General features: G+C 45.7%; 2 protein-coding genes across 11 annotated transcripts in view; one reads left to right on the top strand and one right to left on the bottom strand.

Moving 5' to 3' along the window:
* FRYL (FRY like transcription coactivator) overlaps positions 1-5,588 on the top strand; it is a 259,892-nt gene extending 254,304 nt beyond the window's left edge. For 7 of the 9 annotated variants that reach the window (XM_064584457.1, XM_064584461.1, XM_064584460.1 and 4 more), the window contains 4 exons: positions 1,151-1,168; positions 1,897-2,007; positions 2,991-3,181; positions 3,497-5,588. In XM_064584457.1, the coding sequence (XP_064440527.1) occupies positions 1,151-1,168; positions 1,897-2,007; positions 2,991-3,181; positions 3,497-3,755 (579 nt within the window). In that variant the 3' untranslated portion in view covers positions 3,756-5,588. The remainder of the gene's footprint in view (positions 1-1,150; positions 1,169-1,896; positions 2,008-2,990; positions 3,182-3,496) is intronic. The other 2 variants (XM_064584459.1, XM_064584462.1) reach the window with 1 other exon arrangement.
* Positions 5,589-6,210: 622 nt separating this feature from the next.
* On the bottom strand, positions 6,211-13,145 carry ZAR1 (zygote arrest 1). Of its 2 annotated transcripts, XM_045879456.3 has the most exons (4): positions 11,968-13,145; positions 10,251-10,343; positions 10,096-10,170; positions 8,438-8,736 (listed from the first exon to the last, which is right to left on the bottom strand). In XM_045879456.3, the coding sequence occupies exons 1-4, from the start codon at positions 12,919-12,921 to the stop codon at positions 8,593-8,595; spliced, it is 1,266 nt and encodes a 421-aa protein (XP_045735412.1). In that variant the 5' UTR covers positions 12,922-13,145; the 3' UTR covers positions 8,438-8,592. The 2 variants fall into 2 exon arrangements, with proteins under 2 accessions (XP_064440523.1, XP_045735412.1); XM_064584453.1 differs by lacking the exons at positions 8,438-8,736; positions 10,096-10,170 and adding an exon at positions 6,211-6,277.
* Positions 13,146-13,416: the final 271 nt, after the last annotated feature.

Here is a 13,416-nt window from a genome sequence, read left to right as displayed (position 1 = left end):
GCCGCCCAGGCGCCCCTGCCATGATTTCCTTCCCATTACAGCCCAGAATAGATGCTGTGAGTGATGCAGAGAGAGCCAGTTCCATCATTCACGCTAATGGAAGTGAGAAAAAGTATTTGAAACTCAAATGGTTTAGTTTCCATATAAAACCGTACAAAGTAGAACCTCAAATTTAGATATGCTAATATGTTTGACATTGGATTATGCTCAACTAACATTCACTGAATGACTATCCACATAATTTACAAGGAAGCAGAATGGAGCTAAAGTTCACCTTTGCTTAGCAAATCCCTTCTAAATTGATAGGAATAAATGTTATATAAACAGTCCTTCAGAGGACACTGTTTAGAAAAGCTGACTTCAAAGGGACTTTTAGAAGCAATATTTACGTTACAGCAATTGCTATTTTAATTAGAAATCATTCTTTAGAATGGACTAGGGACTAGGTCCAAGTGGCTATAGATACTTTAATGTAATAATTTTTAAATAATCCTTAAATTAGATGTTTTGCTATGTATTTTACATACATCATCTCATTTGACTCAAACCTAGTTGGGCTGAACTTCTGAAGTTCACTAAATTGCATTTTGGAATGCATTTTAAAATACACATCTGCTTTTGATATTTTATGTTCTGACTCAGCACCAATTAGGGCAACATAGGACCTAATTAGTAAGGGTAGGAAGCCTAGACCCACACCAAAGATAATCTTCTCATGGATATTTATAAGATTATAAGCCAGTTCATTTCTAAAAACAGCAATTCATTTCTTATTTTTCTAATCAGAAATTTTCCACTTTACTGATGGAAATTTTATGACATTTGCTTTTTGTCTTAGATCACTTATACTAGCCACCTTTTCCTAGATCACATTAGTTCAGTTTTGTCCTGTGTAGCTTTCAGACAAGAAATAAATTATAGCCTACATGTCATTTAGTTATTTGGCAAAGAGTTTAAAACACCCTGGGTTGTTACAGTAAGTGTATAAAAAGTTTTATTCTGGAAATATCAAATTTTTCTTTTGGATGAAAGTAAATGTTCTTCAGTTTGCCTGGGACATCTGTGACCCTAGTTAAAATGATTTCTTACACTAATTCTTGGTCTTTTTCTTCCTTTGTATTTTTTGTGACCCGATCACCTTCTTGCTTAGCAAATGGAAATTCTAGCAGTAAGTGACCTGTCTTAATTTATAGACTTACCATGTCAGACAAGCTGATTTTCACTTGCCATTTGTGACCTAGCAATGTTTTGTCATGGACTACTTTTAAGAGTGTGCTTTAGTTCCACATAGCCCTAATCCAGGAAATGTTGGTCCTCTAAAGAGGAGATTTTCTGATATGTACAACTAGCAGTTCCCTTTTTTGTACATCTGTAAACTAACATTTTAAACTTAATTTTAAAACTCATAAGTGCATATGTTAATTTTATGGTCTCATTTCAATGAGATCACAAGGTTTTGGGTTTTCATTTTTAGGTAAGAGGTAATCCAGTTTGACTTTGCTTTATCAAACATTTGTTGATAAATGTAGCACGATATACATCTCAAGGGGGCAAAAGTATATGCATTTGTACATTTTTTTCATTATGAATTTTAAGCTAAAGTGAATCCTTTTTAAAGCATTCTATATATTGCCTACCGAAAAATTCTAATGTGAAAATGTGCTTCTCACTAAATGAATTATGTAACCAACAATCTTTAAATTGTATTTTAATCCCAGTCTTCAAAGCATCTTTCATCAGCTTCACACTACATTAACTTGCTTACTACAGAGAAATACATGCCAAGATGACTTTTAACGTATTTACTTATAAATTTTTATTGGAAATGTACTGTCTAATCAAACAGCATGGACAATGGCACCTGAATTTAACACAGTGTTATTTACTTACTTCTAGGAACTGGAGCTCTGCCGAAGGTTATATAAACTGCATTTTCAGTTGCTGCTTCTGTTCCAAGCCTACTGCAAACTGATCGGCCAAGTAAATACAATAAAAAATGAAGCAGAGGTAAATATTTAGTTGTAGTAGGAATCACTGATTCTAGAATATTAAAATACAATACATATATTCCTTGTAGGAGAGCTTATGTCAAAAGTCACTTAATGGTGAATGCTTTTTTTTCAGAATTGTCTTTAGACTCGATGTGCTATTTTGGGACCTGTCAGTAAATAAAACAGCAGATAGATAGCCAGCGGTCTTGAAAGGTTCAAGACCTTAAAGGTCACAGCAGCAATGACAGATCATCTGTAACCAAAAGTCAAGGAAAACACATCAGCTGAATAAAGAGACAGTTAAATTATGGAACTCCCCTAACATCTTGTCCATATATTTTTGTAGTTCTAGTGATGCACATAAGAACCAACATGTCAAAAACACTTTGAATGTTGGAAATCATGTAAGGAATAGGTGCAAAGGTAGTGAAGTTAGTCTTTTTGCCCCTTGTCAAAGCTGGTACTGAAACAGGAAATGCTTTCACTTTTGTTAAATGGTTAAATCAATTTAAAAAATACATACTGGTTTATATAAAATGCACTGGGTAAATAATCTTTTAAAATATAAAGACTTTCAAAAATTCATGACCCCCCCCAACAGTGAATGATTTTTACTATGTTAAAACCAATATAAACATTGGTTACAACCGGTTTTATTACATCTATCATATTTATTACCACCTGTTATTTTTTTTCTTGAGTAACTTCTGTGCCCAATGTGGGGCTCAAACTCACGACCCCGAGATCGAGCGTCACGTGCTCCACCAACTGAGCCAGCCAGGTGCCCTTATCACCTTATCAAGAGTATTTAGAGATGACTTGTAGTCTACTGAATTGAGAACTTGAAGTATTAAGTGCCTTTAACTACTAAGTTTAACATTTGCAAATCTTTAAGAGAAGCTACTCCTATCATGAGACATATCTTTACAGCCAAATAAATGCCCTTTTTGTTACTTAATATACAAATAGATCCTTTTAAGGTATATTTATTTGTTTTAGGTCATCAACATGTCTGAGGAACTAGCCCAGCTGGAAAATATCCTCAAAGAAGCAGAGTCTGCTTCAGAAAATGAAGAAATTGACCTTTCCAAAGCCGCACAAACCACTATAGAAACTGCCATTCATTCTTTAATTGAAACTTTGAAAAATAAGGAATTTATATCAGCTGTCGCACAAGTAAAAGCTTTCAGGTAAAATGTGAAGGGATTTCCTACCTCTCCACCTAGACTGGGATTTTACAGTGACTGGGTTTGGGCTTTCATCTGATGTTGTTTCAGTATCCCGTCTTTATGAAAGCATGACTTTGGTATTTTCTACAGCTATCACTGAAATGACCCCACTTTTAGACTTTGTTCACTCCTCTACTTTGGGTAATACATTTGCTCAAATATTAAAACAGATCCTCAATGATTCACAAGGAAATTTTGTTATAGGTATTAATTTAAAATGTAGCTAACTTTAATAATTGCTTGAGTCTCAGGACTTAAAAATATTGTATATTTCAGATCTCTCTGGCCCAGTGATATCTTCGGCAGTTGTGAAGATGACCCTGTGCAGACGCTGTTACACATATATTTCCATCATCAGACTCTGGGCCAGACGGGAAGTTTCGCGGTTATAGGCTCTGACCTGGACATGTCAGAAGCCAACTACAAATTGATGGAACTTAATCTAGAAATAAGAGAGTCTCTACGCATGGTGCAATCATACCAGCTTTTAGCACAGGCCAAACCAATTGGAAATTTGGTGAGCACTGGATTCTGAGAAACTTCAGGCATTTAGGGAAGAAACAAACCTGAAGATGATGAAGAATATTACCAGGCACCTTTTATGAACCCTTGCAGTTCACAGATAACTTCCTGGCAGCATCCACAACACGAGTGTAACTATTGTCCAACTTCTATCGAGATAAAGAACGTCAAAATCAAAGATCTGAAGAAAATTCTAACAGCTGCCAATACCTCCCACAATTAACTCTATGAAGAAGGAATTTTTTATTACTTAACCTATGTGAAAAGAAAAGGGCTAAAAGTGATGCATACATTACTTTCTGGAGAAAGAAGAGAATTCCCAGACTGTTTGCAATAATGGCCTCTAATACGGAGACATTGGAAAGCAGGTGACATGAGGCTAAAATCCAGGCGTTCATTTTAGCTGAAGACCTGCAAAGCTGTGTGGATTTCCAGCAGCCAGAAGCATAGTCTACAGTTGATGCTTAATCATCTACATGAAGAACCTTCAGTCGGATAGACACACACACAGAAAGACTTCTTTGCAAAAACCATTGATTTTTTTTTTCAACACCTGGGATAAGGGCGTGGGTGTTTTGTTTTTTAGTCTGTATAAGGGATTATGTGTGCGTGAGCTGGGATGTGTGAGTATGTGATAGTCCTATTTTCAAGGTATGGATGTTTGGGGATAACGTGTCAGAGCATGCCTGAAAGAGCACTGCAAGATTATTTTTGAAGAAATTTTATTTTATTAGCTCTAACTCTTCATAGTGTGTAAATGTTAGAACATTTTAATACTATTTTAAAGCTGGGCTTTCCCGGTATTTTGAAAAGAAATAATATATCTGTTAATGTTATTGGAATGCTGCTCAGTTCTCTGATCAGTGCTTACGGGACGATTGTTGATAACTAACCAAAGTAGATGCCTGCAGAGACTTAAAAATGTAAAATAAAGATGTATGCTGCCCGGCAGCTCTTCTCCTTAGAAACGTTAACTTATTTTACTCCATAATTATTATAGAAACTGTATAGATTAAAACCAGTATTGTACATTTTTGCAATGCACTGTTAGACAAGAACAGGTGTACAAAGCTAAAGAAAAGATTGTGGTCACTGATGGTAGAATACATGACTTGCGGGCTCCGAAGTCTGCAGAAAATTCAAGGAGATGCAAACACATTTTTCTATGTTTATTCAGGACTCATGTGTTTCACCCAGAAGGAACCTGGGGCTATGGGGGAAAATGAAAGGAAGCCTGAAGACTGACTACCAAAACATGCAATATACTTAACTCCTGTCGAAGTCTGTAGCATAACATGAACTGGATTCTCTGTCCTTTTTTAAATAGCATTTTGTAAAAGAAATGAATGTAGTCCCACAATTCCTCTGATTTGAAAGGAACACCTTGTATTTTTTATAGGCATCTCTTATCCACTGTGACTTTTCTTTTAAACTGGGCTCTGTGCCTCCAGAGTTTAGAATGTAGAAATGAAATGCTTAGCTTTGCCTTTTCTTGGGGGTGTGGACCCTGCCAGAAATGTAATTATGCTCAAGTGCATTAATTGAAGGCACTGTGCACGCCATTGGACTGCTGACTAGAGTTATGTTACCTGTAAAATCCATAACTGGTCACGGCACATTCATAATCACTGTATTTTTTGACCCTGATAAAACACACACAAATTATTTTAATGGTGTTCTGGTACTGTAAATGGTGTCCTTTAAATTATTTAATAACTTTTAGGTGTGGGGCAGGAAGAGAGGGATGGTGTCCAGAGACACCCCACACTTTATATCCTATCGTACCATCCCATTTTCTCACCCTCCTTATATCCTTTTTGTTAAAATAAAAAGCATTGTAGCTGTTGATTTGTGTTGTATTTTAAGGATGAATGATGATCGTGTGCATCATGCAGAAACTTTTCAAATATTAGCCTCATTCTTAAACATACCTTCCCGAAAAGGGGGAGAACAAAGTTGAGAACAGATTAGGTTGGCTAATTCATTACCCAAACCAAACCTTTGAACAGTTGAAATTTCCTATTCATGTTTATGTAGCTAAGTTAATAAGATAAATACACCTACAGAGAGCAAAAATGCAAATACAAAGTAAGTAGGATTGTCCTTTTGCAATTGAGTTTTCCTAAAACCGATACTAATTTGCTCCTCTGAATCCAAAGTTTGCATTTAACAAAATACACCAGATGCTTAATTTATTAAATACCCCGTGTACTTCCAAACAGAGCCCTTTTTCTTTTGCCCACTAAGTTGATCATTTTTTAAATAGTAATACTAGCTTGTAAAATAACACCAAGAGAAGAGAGCTGGAAGTGTTTTCATTCTGCTTCTAAAATAGGAAGCCAAAAGCTTTTTTTTTTTTTTAAACACAGTTTAGAAACTGTTTTCTACTTTCAGTGATATAGAGGGTGTGATACAACCCACAATCTACCATAAATTTAGGAAATAAACATTCTCTTAGAACAAACTCACCAAAGCCAGAGTAAGTTTTCCTCATTTAAGTCCAAGAGAACTGCTCACACACCACGCCAGCATAATCTAAATGAAAGAAGGAAGATATTAGAATCAATGTCATTGTACTTGATGGCATTCTAAAATTTTTTCCAAAGTAATCCACTGTCACCTTAGCAAATGTAGGAAATGTAAAAACTAGAATCACTGGAAACCAGAGATAACAGTATTCTGGGGTATTTCTTTCTAGTCAATGTCGCTCGTTAAATATACACACACACGTATACACATATACACACATTTCCTTTGTACAGTTTGACAGTGCTAATTGCTAAAATGTTAGCACAACTTTTATAACAAAGATGTTTTTGTGCCACTTTGTCCAATGCACACCAAGTAAAACCTACTTTGATCCTTGCTTTACCTCAACTGTAAAATAGGTTAGCTGCTCTATTAAGAGCTTGCCATTACTTTTCCTAAGTTTAAAGAATGATTTAACTACCCGTATTAGTAGTAGACTTAGGACTCCCTAATAGGTGTATTTCTATTGTTCCCTCACTCAAGTGTTTACTGAGTACACTTGCATGCCGTGAGTCAAATAAGTGTCCTTTCCCTGTCTCTACCTTCAACCAAATCCATAGGAACAGGTGTTAGAACAGCACCTTCCCCCACACCTAGAGTTGTCATCTCTTTGGTCCTACCACCATTTTACCTGGTCTTTGCAAGTCTTACTTGTTTATAGGCATCCACCGTGATTATTTCTTTTTGAAGATAAATCTGTGTCCTACCACAGCTTTAAAACCTTTCCGTGAATTCGGATGACAAAGGCCAGTCAGTCCTGAGCAAGGTCTAAAAAGTCCTCCCAGTCTAGGCCTACCAGTGTCACTTGCCATCATGCCCATCCCTGTCCTCCAAAGTATTCTATTACTTTGGTTTCCTTTTGGTTTGCTCTACCACTGGGCCTTTGCATATGCTACCTTGGTCTGAAAAGGCTCTCCTTCACCTAATTCAATTCACCCAAACTTCAGGTCAGCCCAAGTGTCATTTTTCAGGCAAGCCTTCCCTGACCTCCCTAAATCTGATCCCCCATTTATTATAGGCACCTAAGTAGCTCTTTCATATTATGTGACAAACTCCATGTTACCTTTTTTTAATGCAGAAAATAATGGCCATCTACCCAATGCACTGGAAGGTCCAGAAGGGCAGAGGCCACATCTGTGTTCTTCTGAAGTACAAGGCTGACTCAAGCAGTTTCCACACCTCAATTCCATCAACAAGTAACACCCAGGGTGCTTGCTAAAATGCCTCACACCCAGACCGTGATTCTGAAGGGACAGGGGCCTCAGTCTGTTTTTACAAGCACCTTCCCTAGTTCATGTAGATGCAGAGGGGACTTCCCCTTGCTCTAAGGGTCCTAGAGACCTCAAATTCATTCTAGGTTCTTTACATTTGTCTACACCCATGCACCCAAGAGGTTAACAAACCTCTCTCTAGACTACCCTCTAAGGTCGTAAGGGTTAACTCAAATGAGAGGATTAGAAAATTGGACAGAGGCATAATTAGCACCTGGTTCCAGTTACGTGGTTTCTGTAACCATTAAACCAATAATCAACTCTGATACTAAAATCCTGAGGCCCTAGCCAACATGCCATCCCCCACCAGGAGCGTGCCGGGAGCAGGTCCTTAGTATTTTCTTGGGAATCATGTCAGAAGCTAGCAGGCACAGATAGGATGAGAATTCCTATGTTAGTTTGCAGTTACAGAACTGCAAGACAAAAACCCAGCCTTAACACAGTTAACTTGAAATCCCTAAGTACGTTTAGGAGGCCTATTTAACTTGATCCACTGGACTTCAGGTGGTAACAGCTTAAAGAAACTGCCCTTGGCCACCCTGTTCCAGTCCCCACCTGTACCCTCCGTGAAACTGTAGTTCACAGCCCCCAGCCGCAGCTAGCCAGCCAGCCGCTCGGGAGCAACCCAGAGGCAGAACCCGAACTCTCGTACAGCAAGGCTGGGCTCCGCCTCCACCTCCCCCAGAAGAATGTTACTTTAATGGCTAGGTGGCTTTTCATTCGGTCACTATCTTGCTTAGAAGCTTCAGCCGCACAGCCACACGGGAGCAGTAAACCTCATACTTGTGAGGCCCTCTAACAAAGTGACAGAGGCAGACTGTTAGAAGAGCAGCTCTCCTAAACTTCAAAACAAAGCAAAAAAACATCTTATGCAATTTATCGATTGTTTTTGCAATACTTTTATTTGAAGGCTTTGTCAAAAATACAGCCTTGCATGAAGTATTTTGAGAAGGGAGAGGCAGAAAGGAGCAGGAAAAAAGCTAACTTGTCTGCTCCATTAGCTCACATTCAAGTAGGACCATTGTTCTTGGGGTTTCTTTTAACATTCATTTAAATGATATATTTGAAGCTGAAAGTGCTGTCACAGGACAGGCGTTTGCCTTTGCATCTCCCACACAAATCTTGACGATGGGGCCTTTTAGGGTCAACGTGGCGGAGTTTTACAGTGCAGGAGCATCTAGTCTGTTTACAACTCTGAAAAACCAAAGTGAGAAGCACATACAGAAGATAAGCCTGTGGGGACTTCCTCAAACCTCAGAGTTTTTTTTTTCTAGTCCATTCAAACACTTCGCGAATGCACTCTACGCAAGGCCCTGTGCTGATCTTGTCCCATCCACAGCCCTTCCAGCAAGGATAGGATAGGAATAGAGGGTGCTGAACCAGCTAGTCATGCTCTCATGTTGCAGAAGATTCAGTTCAGACGTGGGAAGTTTCTCTTGAAACACAGGTAGGAGGAAATCTTTCTGCCCTTGGAGGGTGGAGAAGAAACCAGCCGGGGAGCGGAGTCAGACCAGGAAAGCCGAGGGGTGAGGCTGCCAGGTGCAAGCTGTGGGTGCGGCCTAGCAGCGGGGCTAACCCTGCCTCCCCCCACACACCTGCTGCCAGTGACCTGAAGCGGACACCAAAAGCAAAGCAGAAACCCCTGAGCCAGGAGCACAGCGTTGGAGGCATCCTACTTTAGGGCCTCACCCTACTCTGCCCTCATCTAAGGGAGCCTAAACCGTTTGCCATACTTGGGGGCTCTCTTCCTACCCTAGCGTGGAAGGCTTCCAACGTCCAGCTGGAGGGACGTGCATGGATTAGGCTGTTGTCGACTGACACATCAGGTTCCGACACGTGTGCTAACAGGTCATGAGCTCAGGGGCTGGGATCAAGCCCCGCGTCGGGCTCCCTCTGCCTCTCCAGCTGGCCTGTGCTTGCGCTCTCTCGCTCGCTCGCAAATAAAATCTTTAAGAAGACCTACGGACCATTTAGCTCTTTAAAAAAAAAAGTTTAGTCACCTCTTTCCTTAGATTATCTATCCCGCTTCCCACAGTGCAGTGCTTAGTTAAACCAGCAAGGTCATCATTAGCCATAAAACTGGGCAGCTTAAATCTACTCTGAAACAAATCATCCTCCCTTCGCGAGCACTCAGGCGGGACTGAAACTTTCAAACCCCATGCTTATGCTGAGTATGCTCAGCGGCGTACGGCGTACGTCCAAACAGCATTTGGGCACAACAGGCAGCTTCATGACAGCAGAAAGGTATTCCAGGTTTTGATCTGCTTTCCTACACTAGACGGAGTACCAGGTAAGGCAAACATTCTTCCATGTTGCGGAGAAGGGACAGCGTCTAAAGAGGTTAACATAACCAAGACTTGCAAGGACAGAAGGAAACAAGACCCCCAAGGCCCAGTTCCCTGGTTGAGTATTACCTCCACAATCCCCACTGAAAAGCAGTCAAAACCTAGGGTCACTGGGAACCTAGCCTCTCTCAGGATACATTCAAGAAGCTCCACCAAACCCCTCTCCCAGCTACCCAGTTCAGACACAAAGTGTGAGTATTTGATTTACTTGACAGGTGATATCCTCCACTCGGTAAGGGTTATAAGACTTCTGACAAGTTCTGCAAAACTGCTTGAAGTAAACCTGTGAGGAGAGAGGAAACGTGAAGCAAAACCCTCTCGACACCAATGTCAAAAAGATGCCGATTCCGCGGGGTTTCTTACCTTGTTGGTGCCCTGCACACACCACACGTAGGCACTTTCCCATCGGATGTTGCAGTCCTTGCAGTGATAGTAGCCATACTTCTGCTCTAAGAACTGAAGAGAAAGACACCAGCATTTAACTCACAGGATATTTAAATTAGCCTTCATTTCACAAGCTGGGAAGGACCGACTTGCTACTTAAAATTGGCAACCTCATTCCAGATCATGGAGTAAAGTGGGCTCAAGGTTTGCCCATTAGTCTCTATAATGTAGTAATTAGGTGACCTAATGGTTTAATCAAGCACACAAGCAAGCAGGAGCCTAAAAAGTTCATGTTCCAGATCCGCTTGGTTCTTCAATTTCCAACAGTGCTAGGAATCTAAATTGCGGATAAACCAGAATTCGTATTTAACATGAACTAAAGTAGTACTGTCTTATTCTTGAGCTGCTCGTCTCCCCCTCCCCGTGAGAAACAGATGTTTGGAGTTAGGCCTTTAAGTGCTCTCCAAAGTTCCTGCCAATTCTAGAGCAATTTCATAGGTGAGCAAACATTGGTCCAGGAAAGTTAGGAGGCAAGATTACCCAAGGTTTAAATTACACACAGCTTCTGTCCAACTTGACTCCCTCCTCCTCTCCTCCCCTGCTCCCAACAGCCGTGGGCTGACTGTGCGAGAGACCCCAAAGGAGGCCTCCAGTGCTCGCACTACCTGCCTCGGCCTTATCCACTTCTCCGCGTTACCACTGCTCCCCGCGCGCACTACCAGCCCTTTAGGGTCAGCCAGTGGGAGCTGGTCCCCACGCCTGCCCCGCTCAGGCAGCGGACACAGTGGCCCGAGAGCTTTAGCAACGCTGAGGTCCCGAATAAGGGTACTTTCTAGGAGCAAGAAAAGATCCCAAGGGAGGCACGTCAAGAGCTCTAGCTTCCAGGAGGAGCTTGGGAAGTTCGGGCAAGAATCAGGGGAGAGGGCGCCTGGGTGGCTCAGTTGGTTAAGCGACTGCCTTCGGCTCAGGTCATGATTCCAGGGTCCTGGGATCGAGTCCCACATCGGGCTCCCGGCTCAGCGGGGAGCCTGCTTCTCCCTCTGACCCTCTCCTCTCTCATGCTGTTTCTCTCTCGCTCGCTCTCCAATAAATAAATAAAATCTTTAAAAAAATAAAAAAAAATCAGGGGAGAGCTGACCAGGACCCCAGTAGTTGACGGTTAGGGCTTTTTGCCACACTGAATTCAGAGAGGTGAGTGTGGTCCTCAGGAAACGACTCTCCTGCCACCAAGTTCCCCTTAGGATGTCCTGCTGAGCACCCCACCTAGACCGTCCAGATGAGGAGTCAACACCCGACTCCGCGTCCACGGTCAGGGTTGTTGTTTTTTAAACAGTCAATGCGCTCGGAATAGGAGGAGTACGAGGGCGTCTCTCGCCAACCTGTGGGGCGCGTTTTACAACCGCCGCCAACAAGCAGGCTGCGCTCGTTGAATTCTGCGGGGGGAAAGGCCGCTCCCCTGCCGCGGTCAGCGGCTGCGAAAAGGCACCCAGCCGTGGCCCGCCCCCAAGGGAGCCGGCGCTCCACGGCTGGCGCGCGGCCACGGGCGAGGGCGAGGGGCGAGGGCGAGAGGCGAGGGGCGAGGGCGGGGGGCGAGGGCCGAGGGCGGGGGGCGAGGGCCGAGGGCCGAGGGCCAGGGGCGAGGGGCGAGGGCGAGGGGCGGGAGGAGACCACGCGCCCGTGGCCGCCCGGGCCTCACCTGGAAGCGCGGCCGCTCCTTGGCCTGCTCGGGGCTCCGGGGCGCCGACCTCGCGCCCGCGGCGTCCTGGGCCCGCCCCACCGGCGGGGGCTGCTCCGGACTCCTGGGCGCGCGCCGCCGGGCCGCTTCCCCTGCCCCGGCGGCCGGCGGCTCCCAGCTCGTCCGCACCGCGGCCTGGGCCTCGTCTTCGTCCCCTCCGTCCTCTTCGGGCCGCGGCCGTTGCGGCGCCTTCCTCGCCGACCCCTCGCCCTCCTCGGGGCCCCGGGGCCTCGGAGGCGCCGGCCTCCGCTCGCCCTCCGGCGCCGCGGGCCTCTGCCCCCCAGCCGCGCTGGCGGCCCCTTCCGGGAAGGTGGTGAGGCGGCGGGAGGCCACGGGCGAGTACACGGCGACGGTGCGCGGGAAGCGCACGGGCCGCGGGGCGCCGCCCGGGGGGCTGCCCTGCTCCGGGCCCCGGCGCGCCGGCTGCGGGGACGCCGAGCCGCCGCCGCCCGCACCCTCGAGGCCAGGGCCGGCCGGGGGAGCGGAGTCGCGGGCCCCGCGCAGCAGCGTGCGCCGCCCCAGCGAGCACTGCACCGAGGCGTCGCGGCGCGGGTTCACCTGCACCGCCACGTCCCGGCTGCCGGCCCTGTGGGGCCGCGCGCCCAGGCCCGGGCTCACCTGCGACAGGAGGGCCATGAGCTGCGCCCGCTGGTAGCTGTCAAAGTACTCGGCGGCCGTCAGCGGCCCGCAGCCCGGGAAGGAGGCCGCGGCCGCCCCGGCAGAGGACGACGACGAGGAGGACGACGCGGGAGCGTAGCCCCCGCCCCGGTGCCGCCAGCCGCCCCCGCCCGCCGCGCCCGCCGCGCCCGCCGCGCCCTTGCTCTTGGCGGCCGGCGGGTAGGGGTACGGGTACGAGTAGGGGACGCACGCCGGGTACATGTAACCGTCCAGCACCTCGTCCCCCAGGGCAGCCATAAGCGCAGCCCGGGCCGCTCCCGAAGCCGCCCTGCCCTAAATAGGCAGCCCAGCGGAGGCAGCCGGCCGCCGACCCCCCCCCCGCCACGCCGCTCCCCTCGCTGCGCGGCCCCCCGCAGCCTGCCCGTCGCCGGCTCGCGTCCCGGAGCCCCCGCCTAGGCGGCCTGTCCCTGACCACCTCGGTGGGGAAATTTTCCACGCCCGGAGGTCGGCACAAACAGCCTTCGGTGATGGGGAAGGACTGCTTTCTCTGTGCCGCAGGAACTGACTTGTGCGTGAGCCCGCCGGAGGTGAAGAGGCTACCAGCGGAAGAGCGCAATCACCGGGATTAGCCGAGCCAGGTGGCCCCCGGGCCTTGATGATTCCAGGTGTCTGCGCCGCCCGGGAAGCTGAGGCGAAGCTGGGTGCCTCTGTCTGGCTAGTGAGCAAAAATGCACAGGTTTGGGGGAACTGCTTTGGGTCTGTTACCTATGATCTCAGGTTCTAGTTTCATTA

The sequence above is a fragment of the Mirounga angustirostris genome, unplaced genomic scaffold, assembly GCF_029215605.1.
Source record: "Mirounga angustirostris isolate CCGP_5_RB_7025 unplaced genomic scaffold, mMirAng1.0.hap1 SCAF_2, whole genome shotgun sequence".
Taxonomy (NCBI): Eukaryota; Metazoa; Chordata; class Mammalia; order Carnivora; family Phocidae; genus Mirounga; species Mirounga angustirostris.
This window is presented reverse-complemented; position numbering and strand designations above follow the sequence as displayed.

Excerpts from the sequence above, each read along its gene's own strand:
- ZAR1 (XM_045879456.3), bottom strand. The coding sequence starts at position 12,921 with ATGGCTGCCCTGGGGGACGAGGTGCTGGACGGTTACATGTACCCGGCG. Across the intron at positions 10,344-11,967 it reads AGGAGCGGCCGCGCTTCCAG|TTCTTAGAGCAGAAGTATGG; the intron begins GTGAGGCCCGGG and ends CTTTCTCTTCAG. Across the intron at positions 10,171-10,250 it reads GTGTGCAGGGCACCAACAAG|GTTTACTTCAAGCAGTTTTG; the intron begins GTAAGAAACCCC and ends CTCTCCTCACAG.